Source organism: Mya arenaria, chromosome 4 (genome assembly GCF_026914265.1).
Source record: "Mya arenaria isolate MELC-2E11 chromosome 4, ASM2691426v1".
NCBI lineage: Eukaryota > Metazoa > Mollusca > Bivalvia > Myida > Myidae > Mya > Mya arenaria.
The window spans coordinates 35,892,945-35,914,907 of NC_069125.1; the positions used below are offsets into that span (position 1 = coordinate 35,892,945).

Consider the following 21,963-nt stretch of genomic DNA (forward strand, 5'->3'; position numbering starts at 1 on the left):
TAAAATAAAACAATTGAAACTACAAGTAATAAACAGCCAAGTGGCCAAACATGACTTAATGCCCTGTTTAGAGGCCTATTAAGGCCTAACTTCAGCTTTAAAGTTCGTCGAAAGGCCAAGTAACTACAGTGTACTCGGGTCTCGAAAAAAATATAAACAACCTTCCTACCAAGTTTAAGATTCCTCAGCCTAAGCGTTCTTCATATTGAGCGGAAACGGTAGGGACAGTCGTAAGGTCGGTCCAATTTCTATATGATTCCGTTCGGAGGCACAAAAAGTAATTTGCGTAATATCTAAATATATTTTATTGCACAGGAATTGCACTTGTGTACATGAAATGTTTCTTGCAAAGAAACTTGATTTTTCCTATATTTAAAATACAATATAAGTCAAGAGTTTAATGAGCATACACATATAAATAAAACAGTTAATGATATTTGTAAGGATAGTCTTAGCGTGTGTGACTAAATATAGGAAAACTACAAATAAACTCATTTACACAAAGATTATTGGAGACATCGAACACTAGAACATGTCCTAATATTGACAAAACCTAATGGAATGGATTTTAAGTACCCAAATATATTTCAAAAGTTATTTCGCCTTGTTAAATGTCCCGGCAAAGGTTGGGATCGCCGTTTCGTCCGGTCTTCAAACCACAAAGAGTGGAATTACGGTCACATGAAGTATTAGGTGCTGACTTCGCCGTGTGACTGAAACACGAATACATTATATGAAAGCAATTTATGAAACTGATTGAGAATACCGTTATCACATTTTTCCCAAGGAAACAAGAAAGACAATTCGAACAGACAATTCAAATTGTTATCTTCCGTCGTTTTTCTAAAGGAAGGTAACACCGTCATGACAAAATTGTCAATTCGAGTTGCCAAACCTTGCCTTAGTATCAGCAAGCATTGACAAATCTCATCAGTACTTTTAAATTTTCTGCCGTTTCAACATGCAGTTATATTCACTGTGTGTATACCACGTGATAAATTACGTCATAAATGCTTCGTCGGAAGGTAACATAATTGCTTCTTATGAAGACATAAAACTAAAAAACAAAACAAAGGGCAGTCTATGCCGCTCAAAGAGCCTCCGCCTTCGTTTTATTAGGCCTAAAAAAAATGTCCGTTTCGGGTAACCCGACCCTACCTATAAAAATGCGCCGACTCTAACTATTTTTTTCCGTTTCTGAGCAAAAAAAAATACTTGTTAGCGAATAGAGAGTTACGAAGGGCGGATTAATGCAGATTTTAATCAGAATTATTGTTTATATGATAACACAAAGTCAGGCAATGACAGTAATGTAGGAAAGACTGCCATGTGCAAGAAAACATTCTGAACTTACGACAGATTTTGAAAAAAATAATAAAATAATAATAATCCCTGCCTACCCTACATAGAAATTTTGGGAAGGTTACCCTAAACAAACAATTTTTTTTTGCCTTACCGGAGTTTGATTAGGTGATTAGTTTCCTCAAACACTTCGACAAACCTTTTTCAAAAATAATGTTTTGACACTGCTCCGGCGGTTTGTAAAAGGTTTGTCCAAGTGTTTTAAGAAACTAAACTCTCAATCAAACTCTAGTAAACGACCAAAGGCGGGGCTGTAAGCGGCTTCAACTGCGCTTTGTTTCATTTAAAATGGTGAGTAAATAGTCAAGTTATGTCTGTAAGTCTGCATTTGAAGCAAAATATTGCCTTCCTACGTTTATCACGTGATATACACATACTGTATATAAGCTTCGGTGATAATTTATGAACTAACTGAAACTCTATTTCACCAGTTGACTCAAATGACGGTATAGATTGTACGCTTTATGTTTATGTTTGTTTTTTTCAAACGTACCTGCAAAATTTGTTAAACAGTGTGTTGTCGGTTTTCATTCTGTAAATGAGATCATTCCAGTCCTTGGGGAATAGGGAGGTAAGACCGTATGTCTCCTGAAATGGTAAACCAACGTGAACACTCTATTTGGCACTGACATCAAAAATAGTGTGCAAAACACGCTCAGTTTGCCGATCATCTTTCTTACTTACCACGACGTAATGTAACAATTAGATGAAAGCTGCACTCTCACAGATTTACCATTTTCACAACTTTTTTATTTTTTGTCTTGGAAAGAGCAAATTTTTGCGTAAATATCTGCAAACCAATGATATATGATTGCTGACAAAAAATCAGATCGTAGATTTTCATATTTCCGTTCGAAAATTAATGTTTAAGAAAAATGCATAAAACATCACTTTTTGAACTTAAATATAAAAATCTGCGATCTATTTTTTTGTCAGCAGTCTTATATAAATTGTTTCCATGGATTTTTGCAAAAATTGGCTCCTTCCAAGACAAAAAATAAAAAAAAGTTGTCAAAACGTTCAATCTGTGAGAGTGCAGCTTTAATTATTTAAACGGAAGCATAATTCGGAGATCCTCGGCCATTTTTATCGAAAACAACCTCGGATGTATATTGACGGGTTACAATGTCAGAACTCGGGTCTTTAGTCCGCTGCAAGTATATCGCGTAGTAATTTAATTTAGCAGTGGAACGTAATGACTTGATTCTTGGGAATTTTAATTATGTTTTCAAAAATAAACGTCACTGGAAATCAATTAAACATAGATCAACAAATGCGAGTTAAACAATACATTTAATTAATGATACAATTCAAAATTTTACGAACTACTTCTACTGATGTACCGGCATACATCCGAGGTTGTTTTCGATAAAAAAAAAAGGCCGAGGACTTCTGAATGCGAAAACATAGGTAGACGCCATCATTCGTCCAAATCGGAGCACCTCGGCAATTTTCCATCGAAAACATAGACGGTTAACAATGTCAGATTTCTTTACATTTATTTACGCTGCAAGTAGATCGCGGCGTAATTTCAATTTAGCAATCAAACATATAGAGGATATTTGTTTATTTCAGTGTAAGATCGTATTTTATTTCACGAGTGTCATAGAAAAACATATTTTCAGTGCTTTAATTACTTAATAATGTTAACTATTCGGAATTCAACAGAAGAAAACAATGTTGAATTATCAATTTAACTAAAATTAACAACAACTGTTATATGTTATTGATCTGTGGTTTATTCAAAACCAAGCTCTTATTAGCGTTGATAATAGTTCGATTTACGTCATGCTAAACGTTTTATAACAATACGTAATGAAAAAGAACAGGTATAGGGGTTAGATTATTTGATACTGCGCAAAAACGAAGTCGGTGAGGTACCCTTCTTTGATATCAGGCGATTTGTAATAAAACATTGAATACATGTATTTAAAAAATCAAAAATTAAACGAGCAGTTTTTTCAAGAATTAAAGAAAGGCGCACTTTTTTCAGCGAAACACGACGCCGTTTTTCCCGCGAAAAATGACGTTTTAGACAAATTTAGAAACAATAACGTTCAATAAGAGAAAGAAAAATATATGAGCGTGAACGTTTTCACAAGACGCACTTGATGTTGAAATTTCATAGCTGTAAACGAAGAATTAATAAAAATATCGGTTATTGTAGCTGGAACGCAAAAATATGAGAGACGTCTCAAAATTGACGTCAGTGGCATATTTTGAAAACTCGTAGATTCAAAACTGTTCCGAATATTGAAAAAGTAAAAACAGTCCCTAACTGGGCATATGCTCTTATATTCGTATACCAATTATCAGACAGTAACTCGGAAAAAAAATCATAGTCGCGTTCCACCTTAAGGACGACAACGCGTATACAGGTTTTTGCAAAAGGACGACAACGCCATTACAGACTTTAGCAAAAGGACGACAACGCCATTACAGGTTTTAGCAAAAGGACGACAAAGCCATTACAGACTTTAGCAAAAGGACGACAACGCCATTACAGGTTTTAGCAAAAGGACGACAAAGCCATTACAGGCTTTAGCAAAAGGACGACAACGCCATTACAGGTTTTAGCAAAAGGACGACAACGCCATTACAGACTTCAGCAAAAGGACGACAACGCCATTACAGGTTTTAGCAAAAGGACGACAACGCCATTACAGGCTTTAGCAAAAGGACGACAACGCCATTACAGGCTTTAGCAAAAGGACGACAACGCCATTACAGGCTTTAGCAAAAGGACGACAACGCCATTACAGGCTTTAGCAAAAGGACAACAACACCATTACAGGCTTTAGCAAAAGGACGACAACGCCATTACAGACTTTAGCAAAAGGAAGACAACGCCATTACAGGCTTCAGCAAAAGGACGACAACGCCATTACAGGCTTTAGCAAAAGGACGACAACGCCATTACAGGCTTTAGCAAAAGGACGACAACGCCATTACAGGCTTTTGCAAAACATCAACAAATACAAGAAAAAGACAGCTATGATCATCAGAGACAAAGGTCAAATAACATACATATCCAACATTTACAAAACAATAGTTAATAAGTAATAAACCATTGTACCTTGGCGGAGTACTCCTTCTGCCAGGTGGGGTTTCCATTGAGGTTGGCGTCCGTCAGGTTCAGGAAATAGTTTGTGTAATCCTGAACTTGCTGAAATGGAAAAATAAGGCTAACCATGAACACGTGCTTGTTTGAAGGTGAAACACTGAGTGTTGTAAGTTGTGTTTAGATGATACCTTTAATTATTCAACCTGGGTCCATATTCAGTCACGAACGTCTTGACCCTATATTTGAGAGTCAAAATTGCAAATCATAATTAAAATTGCAGAATTGCTGTTTGGAGAGCAAAAATGGTAAAAAAAATGCTGCATATGTTTGAATTAACATGTTATACAATAATTTACACGTCTTTTGAACAAAGGGTATACCAGAGTGAGTTTGTATAGTTATATACGGTAATGTTGATGAACTTACAAATTACCATTACCAATTACAATAGACTATTATATAGCCTTATCCACTACTTCTTGTGTGATCCAGTATGTACTAGGATTGTCCACACATTTTTATTAAAAATATTTGTTTTATAAGGCAAAGAAATGGTTAGGTTAGGTTAGGGTTACATCCTTTTCAAAAACAGGTAGGGTATATAGGCTTTCTTTTTATCTAATCTGTTATTATGCTTTTTATAAGAACGTTATTTTTATCATTAGAGAATGGTGTATCAGTAAGAAATCGTCTGAATGAAGCCTTAAAGGTTCAAACTACATAATAAAACAAACTAAAAAATTTTTTTTATCAACTGACTATAAAAACGGAAGGGTCGGCTCCTATTTCGTAGGTAGGGTCGGGTAACCCGAACCAAATGTACTTTTCAGGCCTAATAAAGCTTCTTTACCCATGACGAGCCCGCATAGTTTCCATCAATCTCGTATATCCGGAAGCCGGGGTTCAGATTTGAGTAAGTGGTGATGCTCCCGGGCATGTAGATCACGCCCAGTGGGCGGAGCAGCGTCTCCTCGTCGTATAGAACTTCATACGTCATAGAGTGGGTGTGGCCGAAAAACTGACCGACTATTGTGCTCTCGTATCTGAAAAAGAGGATGAAAATGTTATATAACAACATACAGTCGAAACTCATTGGCTCGAACTCCCAAGGAACGGCGAAAATACCTAAAGCCTCGGAAAATTCGAGTCAAGCGGATTCTTTCTAGTTGATTTTGTTGATGGAACCTGCTGAATTTAATTACTTTACGAAGTTGTTCGATAACTCTGATTTATTTTTGTAAAGCAAATGAAATACAGATTTTGTTTCTAAATTAAAGTGCTTTTCTGCGTCTGGGTCTGGAACTGGACTTGAGATAGTTCCTAATCATGGCTCCAAATCTAGGAAAAATTGTCAGAAAGGTGTAAGCATACATAGGTAGAACATTCATGCGCTTAAACCAGTTCTCGTTATTAAATTTTCTCATGCCGTGAAAAGCTGCCCTGCTGGAGTTCCAACCAAATACTACCGATTGAATTTCACTGAACAACACTTGTAAATGATTGTCGCGGTAAAATTAAAGTAAAAGATGGTTGCAAACCTGTTGACGATCTTGTAGTAATTCCAGCTCCATGGCTTCAGACAACAACTGCAGCCCGGATATATATGGCCAAGCACATGAACCTGAAATATATGTGTTGAAAACGGTGATCGTTATACGAGTGCATTAGAAACACAGTAACATTAGGTTGAACTATGTTATGATTTATTTCAGGATAATAAAGAACAGGGACTTGTCCAGTAGCCAACAATCGCCCGCTGGCGTTTTGTTCTATAATGATGTTATACAAAATGAAAATTACAATGACTTGTCCGGTAGCCAACAATCGCCCGCTGGCGTTTTGTTCTATATTGATGTTATACAAAATGAAAATTACAATGACCTGTCCTGTAGCCAACAATCGCCCGCTGGCGTTTTGTTCTATAATGATGTTATACAAAATGAAAATTACAATGACTTGTCCGGTAGCCAACAATCGCCCGCTGGCGTTTAGTTCTATAATGATGTTATACAAAATGAAAATTACAATGACTTGTCCGGTAGCCAACAATCGCCCGCTGGCGTTTTGTTCTATAATGATGTTATACAAAATGAAAATTACAATGACTTGTCCGGTAGCCAACAATCGCCCGCTGGCGTTTTGTTCTATATTGATGTTATACAAAATGATTATTACAATGACTTGTCCTGTAGCCAACAATCGCCCGCTGGCGTTTAGTTCTATAACGATGTCATACAAAATGAAAATTACAATGACTTGTCCAGTAGCCAACAATCGCCCGCTGGCGTTTTGTTCTATAACGATGTCATACAAAATGAAAATTACAATGACTTGTCCAGTAGCCAACAATCGCCCGCTGGCGTTTTGTTCTATATTGATGTCATACAAAATGAAAATTACAATGACTTGTCCAGTAGCCAACACTCGCCCGCTGGCGTTTTGTTCTATAACGATGTTATACAATTGAAAATGAAAATTACAATGGCTTGTCCAGTAGCCAACACTCGCCCGCTGGCGTTTTGTTCTATAACGATGTCATACAAAATGAAAATTACAATGACTTGTCTAGTAGCCAACAATCGCCCGCTGGCGTTTTAATCTATAACGATGTTATACAAAATGAAAATTACAGGGACGTGTCCAGTAGCCAACACTCGCCCGCTGGCGTTTTGTTCTATAATGATGGTTATACAATATAAAAATTACAGGTAGCCAAAAATCGCCTGCTGGCGCTTTGACCTAGAATGATGTTATATAAATTGAAAACTACAGGGACTAGTCCAGGAGCCAACAATTAAACAAAACCCTATTTTGAGACACAATGTTCGAGACTAATCAGACACTCAAAGAGAGACACACAACGACAATAACAGAATACATATTATATATATCTAAAATACTTTCTTAAATAGTAACTTAATAAAATTTATGGCATTTTAATAAATGCCCGTTTTTCATTCAACCAATGTTTGTTTACCCTTAATCCACACTATGAGGTCATGTATTAAAACAATAATGTATAAAAACAATAAGTATATTATGTCGTCACCTTTTCTCCTTTGTCCTCGGCGGCCTGCAGTTCCTTTATAAACCACTGCAGCATGTTTCCGGGGTCGGTCGCGTTGATGAACAGCCACCAGTTGCCGTTGTTACACATGTTCATATTAAGGGAGATAACTCGAAGACCGAGAAATGGGGACACGGAGTAATATCCTCCCCTGAAACATACACAGTTGCGTCCTTTAAGAACAAGCATGAACTACTGCAGCATATTCCTTGGGACCTAAGCGTTGATGTAGTTGCGTGTGTTGCTGTTCTTACACATGTTCATATTTAGATGGATAGGAAAATGGCTACACAGAGTTATTACCCCCCCCCCCCCACCCCTAAAACACAGTTATGTCCCCTTATCAAAAAGAGTTATTGAATGTTGACAACAACTAAACGAATCCGCGGTTGTTATGTAAAGTGAAACGGCCATGCACTTAAAGCTGCACTCTCAAAGATTGAACGTTTTGACAACTATTTTTTACGAACGAGTCATTTTTGGGGAAAATCCATGGAAACAAGTTACATTAGACTGCTGACCAAAAAATAGTTCGCAGATTTTTATATTTAAGTTAAAAGAAATGGATGTTTTATTGCATTTTTCTTTAACCGTTAGTAACGGTTTAAGCCATAAAACATTTATCTTCGAACGGAAATATGAGAATCTACAATCTGATCTTTTGTTAGCAGTCTCATATCATTGGTTTGCACAAATTTAGCAAAAATTTGCTCTTTCCAAGACAAAAAATAAAGAAGTTGTAAAAATTGGTATATCTCTGAGAGTGCAGCTTTAAAAACTACCAATGGACCTTTACTTCCGTAACACAATACCGAGCCATGCCTCTGCATACCATTTATCAAGAATTGATGGGAAAAAAAACAAAAACTTAAATCGGCATTAGAAATGAAAAGTTATCACAGTGTTTTCCCACTTTCAATGGAATGGCCCTTTGATAGAGGAAAATAGCATTATTTTTGTAAAAAGGGGAAAAGTGCTATAACATGATTAATTTGATGTTCTGCTTGATTTCAAACATTTTATTCAACAAACCTATGGACATATTGATGAATGGAACTCAATTGCTACATTTGCTAGGGGTCAATGCTCCACCTCCAAAGAATTTTTTTTTATCTTGGTAGGAGGGAAATATATTAATAATACTTTTTCAGCAGGGGATAGGGGTCCGATGTCGGCAGAAAAAGGTTAAAAACAAACACTGTATTAATCCATATCCTGCACCTACTTTCTTATGTTTGCTTCTGTATCTGAGGGCAGCCACTGCAGCCAATTGTCGGCGGTAGCGCTGTAGAGCCAATCAATGCTGCTGTTTCCCGTGACATACGGGGGAGGGAAACTGGAAGAAAGGGTTTGTATGAAAAATTAAAGACCAATGCCCCATTTTAATTAAGATCGTAAAGCTGAAGATAGTAAATTTCATCTTTTTGGCCAAAAATGCGTTTCAATAAAACATCATAAGGACATTTATCGCATAAAATCTGCCCATAACTTCATGGGTGTACCTAACACTCTTAGCAGTGTAAGTTTTTCGACTAAGATTGGCCTAGCAGCCAATCGTATGAAACCAGATAACTTACACCCATGTTATCCTTTGGTTCGTTTGCGCATACAAACAATTCAATTGATCAACAGTCATCATTGGATAAAAAACCCATTTCAAATAACCAAAGCAAACCAAAGATTTTACCGGTTTTATACAAGTGGCTGCACAGAAGTATGGATAAGCAACCACATTAATAGATGACTGCAAATATATGCCAATGTTCATCTGCTTGTCTCAGTTGAAAAACATCTCAACAATTCATGATTAACGGGAATGTTTTCGTTCTAGCTACACAGTTATAGCTACAATATGTATATACTATTACGTTCTATATTATATAAAGAAGCCTCACTGACATGAATGATAACGATGAAAATCTAGCAATTATTTTATATTGGCCTAAGTTAAAGAACGTATTGGAACATGATTTATTGCAGGAATGTGTTTCATGTATAACCACGATTGACAAGAAAATCACTTCCTTAACAGCAAAGAATTCAAAATATTGAAAGCGAAGATTGAAATTATATTAATTAATTTCCTGAAATGTAGGAGTATATGTTTTATGGTTGTTGAAATTTTAAGTACTGTAGCTATATTCAATTATTTGATAACAGTTTCAAATGTAACCGTGAATGGTAGCGCTGTAGAGCTACTCAATGCTTCTGTCGTATTATACTGTGTTAAGGACTCACTCCCCACCCCCCACCCCAGAAATTGCCTGCGTCCAATCTATAGTATTAGGTTTTGATTTTTTTACTCCAGTCCAGTTCTTCAGCTCCGATTTTGACATTTTCCACTGCGTCCGATCTATGGTATTAAGGTTTTTACCTGTTTTTTCAACATTTTTTTGCCTGCGTTCTATCTAAGCTAGCGTCCTATACACAATATAATAGGATGTTTGCCGTGATATACGGGCGAGGGAAAATTGGAAGAAAAGTTTTGTTTGAAACATTAAAAAAGACAAGAACAAGATTTTGGAATAGAAAAGTAGACAATCTTAACAGATGACCGCAGAATGGATGCCAATGTTCATTTGCTGTTCTCAGTTGAAAAATAACTCAACAAATATTTTGGCCGAAGTTTCAGTTCTTACTTCACTGATATAATGTATTGTCATAACAATGTGTAGTGTGTCATTCGAAACATGAGTTTATAAAGTACCAGGATTTAATGAAGATGCCTCGTGGTTGAGGCCAGAGTTAATATTTCTCCACGACGTCGACACCGACGACAACACCAGAACAATGACAAAACCATGACAAAAAACAACAACAGACCTACGACATGCATATTCAGGAAAATAAGACTTACGTTACAACCTGAACAACTTTAGGAACGTATTATGGCATTATTGATTGCAACATTGCAGGAGAGAAGTTTCATGTACAACCGCGACTGACATGTAAAATTGCTTCCTTAACAGCAAAGAATTTGAAATATTAATAGGGGAAGAAACAATTACAGCAATTCAATATATAGTTCTTGACATGAAGATCACTTCCTTAACAGCAAAGAATTTGAAATATAAATAGGAAAAGGGAAAGTTAATTCAATATATTTTCTCAAAAAAACCTTACCTTAATAGCAATTAAAGAATTTGAAATATTAATAGGGAAAGAGAAAGTCAATTCAATTTATTTCCTAACCAAAAAATCACTACCTTAACAGCAAAAGAAAATAATGAAGGCGAAGGTAGAAGTAATATGAAATGTAAGAGCACCTTTGTATGGTTGTTGAAATGCTATAATTAATAGGGGAAGAAAATATTAATTCAATATATAGTTCCTGACTGACAAGAATATCACTTCCTTAACAGCAAAGAATTTAAAATATTAATAGGAAAAGAGGAACTTCATTCAATATAAAAAATATTTTCTCAAAAAAACCCACTTCCTTAACAGCAATTAAAGAATTTGAAATATTAATAGGGAAAAAGAGTTAATTGAATACATTTCCTGATAATAAATTCACTACCTTAACAGCAAATAATTCAAAATATTGAAGGCGAATGTAGAAGTTATATGAAGTCATTTCATGAAATGTAAGAGCACTGTTTTATGGTTGTTGAAATGCTTAGTACTGTAGCTATTCAGTTTTATAACAGTCTCAAATGTAACCATGGGGGATAACCCAGTAATTACCTCCAAACTACAGCATACTGGTTATTTCATCACAACATACGACAAAGACAAATATAAAATAAATATGTATTCTCCTCGACTCTTAGTTCTCCAATAGAACTTAAAAATCAAATTTAACTTTAAACGACTATTCCGTCAGATTCATCTACATTATGGTATACGAAAACCAGAAAATCATGGCCAAAACTTGATGGCGTTGTTTACACCATCATCACGGTCAATTGACTGGTGTCCGATAGCTGCCTTTTCACGGCGAAACACGCCACATCGTTGGGTGAAATGCGCCACATGGCGAGGGGAAATGTGAAAATGTTCATGTTGATGTGCAAATTGTAAAGTAACGGAAAAAAACCTTTGCCGCAAAAAAGCGAAAAACTCGTAATGGCAGAATTCATCCACCACACTGTTGCCCAAACAGCTACCTATCTGTTGTCGGTCTCACAGTAAAAATACGTGTTGTGCCTAAACAAAAGTTACCTGTTGAAGGATACTTTGTGAAGGGAACACACGTTGCCAGGGAGCGATATGTGGTCATGTAGCGGGATAACACTGACAAGGCAGCATTATATACTCTGTTAAGTTCTAAAACTGGCGTAACCGAATTCGCACAGATAGTAAAAAAAGGTTGGATGGGGCTCAAAAATATACCTGTTGACGGGCGCGCTCTCGTGGTTACCTAGGGTGGGGAACATCATCTTTTTGGGCAGGTAGGTTTTCATGTAATGTGTGAACGTTGACATAGCTACAGTCTGGTCCCCGCGTGTTTGGTTCCATACATTGTGGGCGGGAATGTCGCCCGTGAATAACACGTAGTCGAACTGAAAATAGAACATGGGCATTCTACACATTTGTGTATTGCCTTATATATGAACCATGTTTACCCGGATATGTTAAATCGAAGGCTCAGTGCCAGACAGAGGTCACTTCTAATATTTGATTATGGCGATACGGCAGTCTTGAATCGAGCTTTCTAAGATTCTCCGGTAAGATCAGAATCCGTGTTTAAGTTGTGAACAATTTCAGCACGCAAAGCGCCTGTGCTTCCGACGGCGAAAAGCTATAGCCGTACCGCAAATTGCTAACATCGCGATTTTAATCGCGCGATATAAATTTGAAGGAAAATAGGTCATCTTTTGAAGAAAATTGCAAAATAATTAAAGATCCATTGCAAACTAATCTATTAATTACGTGAGCATCATAACATTACCGTAAAATGACAATATTGTCGCCATAGTTACCTGGTCCTGGATGCTCTGTAGGTGTTCGAAGAGACTGTCCACCATGATCTTGGCCGAGTCGCAGTTTCTGTAATCCCCGTACCGACCAGCGCCCGTCTCGCCAGGTTCTGTTACACGATAGAAAAACAATTTTTTAAAGCTGCACTCTCACAGATTGCACGTTTTGACATTTTTTTTTTTATTTTTTGTCTTGAAACGAGCATTTTTTTGCGAAAATTCATGGAAACCAGTTAAATAAGACTGCTGAAAAAATTAGATCGCATATTTTTTTTATTTCTGTTCAAAAATTTATGTTTTATACATTTTTCTTAAACCGTTAGTAGGCCATAATACATTAAATTTCGAACTGAAATATGACAATCTACGATCTGATTTTTTGTTAGCAATCTTATATCATTGGTTTGCAGATATTTACGCTAAATTTTCCTCTTTCCAAGACAAAAAAATAAAAGTTCTAAAATGGTAAATCTGCGAGAGTGCAGCTTTAAAATACCGTGTATACTTTATTACTTATGCATGATTGATATTACAGCAAAAATTAACCTGGGCCTCTTTTGTTTGTAATCAAAATCACGACTGCTCCAAAATAAAGTCCAATTTTACGTCATCAAATTGGACTTCATTTTGGAGCAGTCGTGATTCTACCCTTAACGTTTAATCAAAACAATCCCGCTCGAGGCCGTACCCATAGGAGAAATCGATACTGGCACTTTCGTGGCCCATTCGGAGCTCCTCGGCCATTTTTATCGAAAACAACCTCGGATTATGCCGGTACATCAGTGAAAGAAGTTCGTAAAATTTTGAATTATATCAATTATTAAATGTAGTGTTTAAGCTTCATTTGTTGATCTAAGTTGATTGCCAGTGAAGTGTATTATTGCAAACATAATTAACCCTTTGCAAGCTGGGTTAATATGTCGTCGGCTCAAAAATGTCGTCTGGTTTATTCTAAATTTCTTTTAATTTACTTAAAACTTTGGGGATATATTGACTAAGTAGCAAACTCGGTGTCTGGTCTGGTTCCAAGCTGTTTGCAATGCCTTTAAAATCGCCATCAGCAGCCTAAGGGTTAAGATTCCCAAGAGTTAGGTTACTACGCGATCTATTTGCAACGGACTTTAAGTGTACCGATTTTGACACTGTAAACAGTCCATATATATCCGAGGTTGTTTTCGATAAAAACAAGAGCTGTCACAGTATGTGACGAATGCCCCCGAATGTGACATTGACCTACGAACAAGGTCACTACATGAAAAGTTGATCTTGCCTTTACGTGTCAAATACATATGGGAAGTTATTTTAAATTGCCTCTGAACATAAAAAATACCACCCATACTTGACAACCTACACTGTTATGTCCTTATATTCAGAATTCCCTTGTGAATAAACACTTAGTGTATCTTTCACCTGAGAGGTAGGGACATGGGTCTTGCACACGACACGTCGTCTTCGTATGTGGAACACATGTAGCAAGTGATTTTAAAATATGTCCATACAAGAGAAAGTTACAGCCCGGACACGACAACCTATACTCTATGTCCTTATATGCAGCACTCCATTGTGAATAAACACTAAGTGTGACCTTGACCTTTGAGGTAGGGACACGGGTCTTGCACGCGACACGTCGTCTTCGTATGTGAAACACATGTGGCAAGTTATTTTAAAATCTGTCCATACAAGGGAAAGTTACAGCCCGGACACTATAACCTATACTCTATGTCCTTATATGCAGCACTCCATTGTAAATAAACACTAAGTGTGACCTTGAACTTTGAGGTAGGGACACGGGTCTTGCACGCGACACGTCGTCTTGGTATGTGGAACACATGCGGCAAGTTATTTTAAAATCTGTCCATACAAGAGAAAGTTACAGCCCGGACACGACAACCTATACTCTATGCCCTTATATGCAGCACTCCATTGTGAATAAACACTAAGTGTGACCTTGACCTTTGAGGTAGGGACACGGGTCTTGCACCCGACACGTCGTCTTGGTATGTGGAACACATTTGGCGAGTTATTTTAAAATCTGTCCATACAAGGGAAAGTTACAGCCCGGACACGACAACCTATACTCTATGTCCTTATATGCAGCACTCCATTGTAAATAAACACTAAGTGTGACCTTGACCTTTGAGGTAGGGACACGGGTCTTGCACGCGACACGTCGTCTTGGTATGTGGAACACATGTGGCAAGTTATTTTAAAATCTGTCCATACAAGAGAAAGTTACAGCCCGGACACGACAACCTATACTCTATGTTCTTATATGCAGCACTCCATTGTGAATAAACACTAAGTGTGACCTTGACCTTTGAGGTAGGGACATGGGTTTTGCACGCGACACGTCGTCTTGGAATGTGGAACACATTTGGCAAGTTATTTTAAAATCTGTCCATACAAGGGAAAGTTACAGCCCGGACACTATAACCTATACTCTATGTCCTTATATGCAGCACTCCATTGTGAATAAACACTAAGTGTGACCTTGACCTTTGAGGTAGGGACACGGGTCTTGCACGCGACACGTCGTCTTGGTATGTGGAACACAGGTGGCAAGTTATTTTAAAATCTGTCCATACAAGAGAAAGTTACAGCCCGGACATGACAACCTTTACTCTATGTCCTTATATGCAGCACTCCATTGTGAATAAACACTAAGTGTGACCTTGACCTTTGAGGTAGGGACACGGGTCTTGCACGCGACCCGTCGTCTTGGTATGTGGAACACATTTGGCAAGTTATTTTAAAATCTGTCCATACAAGGGAAAGTTACAGCCCGGACACGACAACCTATACTCTATGTCCTTATATGCAGCACTCCATTGTGAATAAACACTAAGTGTGACCTTGACCTTTGAGGTAGGGACACGGGTCTTGCACGCGACACGTCGTCTTGGTATGTGGTACACATGTGGCAAGTAAATTTAAAATCTGTCGATACAAGAGAAAGTTACAGCCCGGACACGACAACATATACTCTATGTCCTTATATGCAGCACTCCATTGTGAATAAACACTAAGTGTGACCTTGACCTTTGAGGTAGGGACGCGAGTCTTGCACGCCACACGTCGTCTTGGTATGTGGAACACATGTGGCAAGTTATTTCAAAATATGTCCATACAAGGGAAAGTTACAGAGCCGGACGGACGGACGGACGGTGCGATTCTAATATGCCCATCTTCGGGGCAATAAAAAGGCCGAGGAGGTCAAATTGCCTCTTGGCCCTGATAAGACTAGACCCGACAATCCTTTGGCCGAGAGGCGAAACACCAATTATATATATATATATATATATATATATATATATATATATCCTACGCATAATAGACCATAATCAGCCTTCCAGACGTCAACGGAGAATGGCTTAATGTGTGTAGCTTATGCACCAGTCAATTGTAACCACGGCCTCCAGGTCCGGGGAATGGCGGGGACTTTGACTTTCGGTCCAGCCAACCCCGGCTAAAATCCCCGCCCTGCGGAGACGAACAGATGGTAAAATCACCGCCAAATGCCCCCGCACCCCAGGGACCCTAGGTAAGTTTATTTAAAGCGAAGACAAAACCACCGCATTCACCCGGCACTGCGGGGCTACCTGAAAGGTAGAAACACGACCCATTTCCCCGCCTATCCCCGATATATCCCCGGACCTGGGGCAGCCGTGGTTAAAATTGACAGGTGCATTAATACCATCTATACATGTATAAAAACAATTATAAACGTTATACTTGGCGGTCCGTCGTCTGCTCTGCAGCAGAGCGGCTCCCCACAGTCAGTATTGCTTCCGGCGGAGTACTCCGCGTCCAGATGGAAGTCAGTCAGATGGAGCACGCGCAGGGTGGGGGAGCCAGCCTGGAACAAAAACAGTTGTATTTCCGCCATCGGTCATAGTTGGAGACAAATCATATACTAGAGAAAATTTATCAATGTAAGGCAGCAGATATTCTTCAAGTTTTTGAAACATCAAATCAGTAACAAATTAAACTGTTTTAGTAGGACTAACCGTAAATAATTCAAACAAATCTGAAAAAAGTATAGAATATGGATTAGTCTCAATTTTGTTCACATGAAAAAATCTTATAGATATATAGATGTGTAAGATACTAGAAAAAGACATACCGGCCAAGTTTCGAACTTTGAACCTCTTTGGTGAGAGGCGGGTTATCCGTCTCGTATATCATATAGATAAACGTTAGTTCAACAATTAAATTGTCATTAAAGCATTAGTCACATAACAGAATGTGGCGGCAAACGAACGTATTCTTACCTTCGGCGGTTTCGGCGGAATGATTGGAGGTTTAGGCGTGTCCGGGAGCGTAACGTTCCACATGGCGGCCGGGTTGTAGGGCGCCCCGCAGTCCTTCCCTAACGCGTACCCGCATAACTCTTTGGACTCCAGAGTCACTCCGATCAGTGTCCCAAAGAGCTCATCCTGTTGGACGAAAACAATTTAAAATGTCTTTCATGGAAAACGTAGAATGGCTGTCGGTTTGTACGGCGCTCCGCCTGAGACGTATCCGCAATACGTGTTCCTTATACTCGTAGCATCTGTTTGCATTACAGTCGAACCCCGTTGGCTCGAACTACCAGGGACCGGCGAAAATACCTCGAGCCTCAAAAAATTCGAGCCAAGCGGGATTCTTAACCTTCAGCATAAAGAATTCGGCCCTTTACATCTAGTTCGAGCCAACGAGGAATTCGAGCCAAGCGTGTTTGAGCCAACAGGGTTAGACTGTATATTGTAAAATGACAGAATATGACAGCAGTTTCGATGCTCGTGTAATAAGGCTGCTCATGTTCGCTTTCATTTTTTTCTAACGTTCATTTTAGTTTAATTACTTGGCGGAGAGAGGGCGGGGGCTTTTGAAAGAATACTTGACGTAGGTCTATCCTGTGATCTCACAATCAGTGCATATGTGTGGAATTTCATGGCTTTGTTGTCCTGACCTTTGAGTTTAATAGGGAAGTCTATGATACGTTAGTTCAATGTTTTTAGAACTCAAAAGTCCACAGAACAAGGACAATTTTACAGTATTAACGCTAAGATTGACACAGATTAGTTCAACCACGTGGCGGCGATAGCATCATCTAATCTACACACTACTCAAGTCCGGATGTGATGTTGGTAGAGGGGAAATTAGCAATTACTTCAAAGTAGGAAGTAATCACTGTTCCTCAATTACGAATAAGTATTTCAATGCGAGCCAATGCGTGTATGAATTATTAAAAAATCTTTGTTTGGTCACTCTGTGATAGTGCAGCTTTTATGATCGGGTAGTGCTGAATATCTTGGCACAAAACGTAGACTAAGTTATTTCGTAAAAAGACATTTCCGTAAAAATGTATAAATGATTTTTGAATGAAAATCTGATCAAATCCTATTACATAAAAGTTGATCAACTCCTTATTACACATAATAAGATGCAACGAATGTATGTATATGCTTGCTAAATATTAAGCATCAAATCTAAATATATAATTATGTTTTAAAAATTTACGTTTTGTTCCTTCAAACTAACTTTTGCACTGTGGAAGGGCCTTAATTGAAGTAGTGTCTAGAATCATTTTCACACTAAAACCTGTTTCGATTTGGTCTGGATACATGTTTTCGTCCTCGTTGTGCCCAATTACTTTTATCTTTCCCAAAAGGAGTTGAGTAAAATAAAGGTCAGAAAAAAAACGTGTCTGCTCGTTATGGAAAAATAAGGGTCGGGTGCATGAAAGTGGGGTAAGTCGGGAAACCGGAAACTCCTCACCTTAAATTCTTGTACGACCGCCTTGCAGACTCGCTCATCTTCAATCTTCAGCTCAATGCAAGCATCAGTTGTGAATTTTACGACGACTTCCTGTGTGAACCCCTTTTCCACAAGTGCACGCGCCCCTTCCACAAACCTGTAGCACAAGTCACAGTCGAGGGCGCTTACACTGATAATTGAACCACACTCGCGATGTCTGTATTTCTTAGCATCAATTAAGTCACTCTGATGTTGGGACGCAAACACTTTGAGATCAGAAGCACTGTAAAATGCTTCAACGTCAAGTTTATTTCCGTTCTGAACGTTGACGTATCCGTTACCCGAATATAACCCATGTGCACCGGAAGTAGAGCCTTGCTCTGCCTCCCATTGGCGGATGAAGCTGTTGGCAGACGAAGTTACCAAGGCGGCCACGGCTGTGACAAACAGCAACACCAAAACGTGGGATGTAAACCCGTCCATGGGTTACAGTCTAGAAATAATAATTTAAATAATAAAAAATAATTATGGAATTCACGGATAAAATTTTGATGGTCACGTGTTCTGCATCGTTTATCATACAATCATGATTACATTGCGTTTACATAGAGAAACTACCAACCCGATTTACATGGTCAACTTTCGACTAATACGGTCACATTATATTTGACAATCTTGTAATAGTGTTATGTATTATTTTCAAAAATGATCGAAAACTAGAAATTGTAGCTGTTATCATGACGTATAACTATTTAGACATTGGGATAATTAATTAAATGATGTTGTTGTGATTATGGAATATGGTCTAATCAAACGAAACAACAACTACAACAACAACAACAAACATCAATAACAACATCAATACTTACAATATTGAGCATGAATGTATCATAGTTGCATTGAAAAGAATTTTTTCTGAGCAAACATGGTGACTGTCGTGTAGGAACTACAAGATGCATTATTACTCCCGAATACGAATTAACACATTTAATACAATTGTTTTAATATACCAAACAGGATGAACAAACGTCGAAAACAGAGGTTCTTATGAAGGATACCGAGTTCAATTTAAAAGAAATGTGCAGAAAGCACGGTATTTCTACCTTATGAGACCAAAGTAAATCGCAGCGAATCTTTTAGCTTTCACTATTCATTTAATATTTTTGCATTTTCAGCTATTAAATACCTAAAATTGTTTATAGTAATAACTATTTTCCATTAATGCATTATTTAGTTATTAGTTGAGGGTGTATCACTTAAAATGTGTGTTTGTTTTACATGTATTGATTTTGAATAAGCGTTTCACTTTAAACTTGAAACGCACTACATTTGAATCTGAAAAATTGTTTCGATTATCAAAAGAAATGCATTTAAAGTTTAAGCATTGTCTTGTTTTAGTCTTTCCAGGCGCGTAGCTCCCTATACGCGAGTACGCGGCTGAATTCACATGATTCTGACCAAAAAATCAGCCAAAGTTGCAGTATGCCTAGTTGACTACATGATCCTAAAACTTTCTATTTTCCAGTACCCGAAATAAAGCCCCTCAGAACGCCCAGAATGCAACAGATTGCACCATGATTTTCAAAACTTTCCGAGGGGGCATGCCCCCGGTCCCTCCTTGTACTATTATGAGTCCACATGAAAAGAGGATTATCTACGAACCTGATTGTTATAATATATGCGTTCATAAAATCATGATACGGAAGTTAAGGAATTAACTATCATTTTACTATTTATGGTTCGTTGATATTTGTTGTTAGGTGTATGTATCTATCTGCCATAAGGTTTGTTTGCAATAGGTTCCGTGTTTAAATTTCTTTTATACAAAACTTAGTTCACAGAACAAACACACACACACATGTATACCAGTCTACATGTTCTTGGTGTTTTATGCATGTACTAATTTATGCACTCGATCAGTACATCTTATACCTTAAGCATGACTTTTACATAAACAGTACAAAATACCAAAACAATACTTACATAAATTGTAAAAATCCTATTAACCCTTGTCCCATACCAAACACAAGCTAGCTGATATGTTTATGTAAATGACCCATTATCTCAATCGAACTTATATATTAATATTAATCAGATCGCACTATCATTTAATAAATTTAAACTTAATAAACCCTTCCTATTTCCTCACGCGATAGATCACGTGATTAACAAGCTGACCGAGAATAAGCTCATCTTCGTATTTAATTTTTCAAATGTTATACATGTATCAACTACGCCTATGTCTAAAGCTGCGAGCAGAAGACTTTTGCAGGGCAATACTTTATTGAACATGCGGTTTAAGTATTTTACTGCAGTAAATATATCCTTTAACGATATGTGCCATACGTGAAAATGTGCAGCACACACGCGAGTTTATCAGCTGTTGTTTGAATATTCATTCTCTAGTTCTATAGTTGTTCTAAAAACAACAGTTTTCACTTACCTTGAACTAACCTTAGTGTTCAAAATTATATTTCGTCTAATGGGATGACAGTTATTTTCAAATCTGCCGTTCATTTATTTTGGTGATTTAACAATAACTTATTGAATAAGCCGGAACTGAATAAAACTATTCGCGTTTTAATTTGTTTTCTATATATATATCGATGTAACGTATAATAAACTGGTTTAATTGTAAGGTTTTGGTTGAGGTGGGACATTTCAGGTGCATGCCGGGTGTTTTAAGCTCAGTATAAAGGAGTTGACCTAGCGTGAATCGTCACTCGAGGTTTTATTGACAGCGTTGTAACTCATATACTTTGTAACTAATTTGCCTAGTTATTTTTAAGGCCCCTCCCCCACCACATAATGCTTTACATATGTCGGTAGGTCGGTCGGTCTGTCGGTAGACCAAAGCTTGTCTGAGTGTTAACTCGACAGTTCCTGGATCAATGGTCATCAAACTTGAAATGAAGACCTGACCAGAAGATGACCCCTTTTGATTTTAGGGTCAAAAGTCAAGGTCACAATGAACTTTAACGGGAAAAGGTTCTCAACGCTTGTCCGAGAGATAACTCAACAATGACTGGACCATTGGTAATCAAACTTGACATGAAGATTGGGCCTGGCCAGTAGATGACCCATATTGCTTTAAGGGGTTATCGAGTCAAAGGTCAATGAGTGATAGCTTAATATGCCTGCACCCATTGCCCTCAAACTTGACAATAAGATTGTGGTAGGCCAGTAGATGACCCCTTAGGATTTTGAAGTCAAAGAGTCAAAGGTCAAGGTCAAAGTGACCTTGAACGCAAACTCGACAATACCTGGACCGATTGTCATCAAACTTGACATGAATGTTTGGCTAGACCAGTAGATGACCTCATTTGATTTTAGGGGTCGTCGGGTCAAAGATCAACTCAACTCAACTCAACTCAACTTTATTCAGTACATAAAGGCCTCCGGCCCAAAATACATACTATAATATATACATCATCAATTACAATACAGTGGTGTCATTGCTTAATACAAATTGTTTACAAACTTCAATCTGCTATTTTTAACAAGTAAAAAATAAATATTGCCACTTGTCGAATAACAAAACTATTATCTGACTTTAAGAGTCTGTAAAAGGCATGTAGGTCAGATCGACCCGTGTACCAGCTAAATAAAAACTGATTTCTTACAGTAGAGAACCTTGGGCATATGAAAAACACATGAAATTCATCTTCTAATAAAAGCCTGTTCTCGTTGATTACGCAGGACGCACATATTCTGTCGTTTCTGTCTATGTTAAGATGTCGGCCAACTTCGATATTAAACCGGTGACTTGAAGACCTAAATCGCGCGAGCGCATGGACAAATTTATGTAA

General features: G+C 37.8%; 1 protein-coding gene across 2 annotated transcripts; it reads right to left on the minus strand.

The window, feature by feature from the left end:
- Nucleotides 1-287: 287 nt before the first annotated feature.
- Nucleotides 288-20,732, minus strand: LOC128229614 (sphingomyelin phosphodiesterase-like). 2 transcript variants are annotated; one of them, XM_052941375.1, is made up of 13 exons: nucleotides 20,598-20,732; nucleotides 18,176-18,647; nucleotides 16,687-16,851; nucleotides 16,148-16,271; nucleotides 12,419-12,525; nucleotides 11,829-11,998; nucleotides 8,719-8,829; nucleotides 7,476-7,644; nucleotides 5,965-6,047; nucleotides 5,277-5,469; nucleotides 4,439-4,528; nucleotides 1,856-1,950; nucleotides 288-713 (listed from the first exon to the last, which is right to left on the minus strand). In XM_052941375.1, exons 2-13 carry the CDS (start codon nucleotides 18,635-18,637, stop codon nucleotides 608-610), a joined length of 1,875 nt encoding a protein of 624 aa, XP_052797335.1. In that variant the 5' UTR covers nucleotides 18,638-18,647; nucleotides 20,598-20,732; the 3' UTR covers nucleotides 288-607. The 2 variants fall into 2 exon arrangements, with proteins under 2 accessions (XP_052797335.1, XP_052797334.1); XM_052941374.1 differs by lacking the exon at nucleotides 20,598-20,732 and adding an exon at nucleotides 20,138-20,428.
- Between the last annotated feature and the right edge of the window lie 1,231 nt (nucleotides 20,733-21,963).

What these genes read in the sequence shown, in the direction of transcription:
- LOC128229614 (XM_052941375.1), bottom strand. Translation starts at nt 18,637, where the DNA reads ATGGACGGGTTTACATCCCACGTTTTGGTGTTGCTGTTTGTCACAGCC. An exon ending in TACAGAGCATCCAGGACCAG is followed by an intron (nt 11,999 to 12,418) that starts GTAACTATGGCG and finishes TTCTATTTTCAG; the next exon opens with TTCGACTACGTGTTATTCAC. An exon ending in CCGAGGACAAAGGAGAAAAG is followed by an intron (nt 6,048 to 7,475) that starts GTGACGACATAA and finishes CATATATTTCAG; the next exon opens with GTTCATGTGCTTGGCCATAT.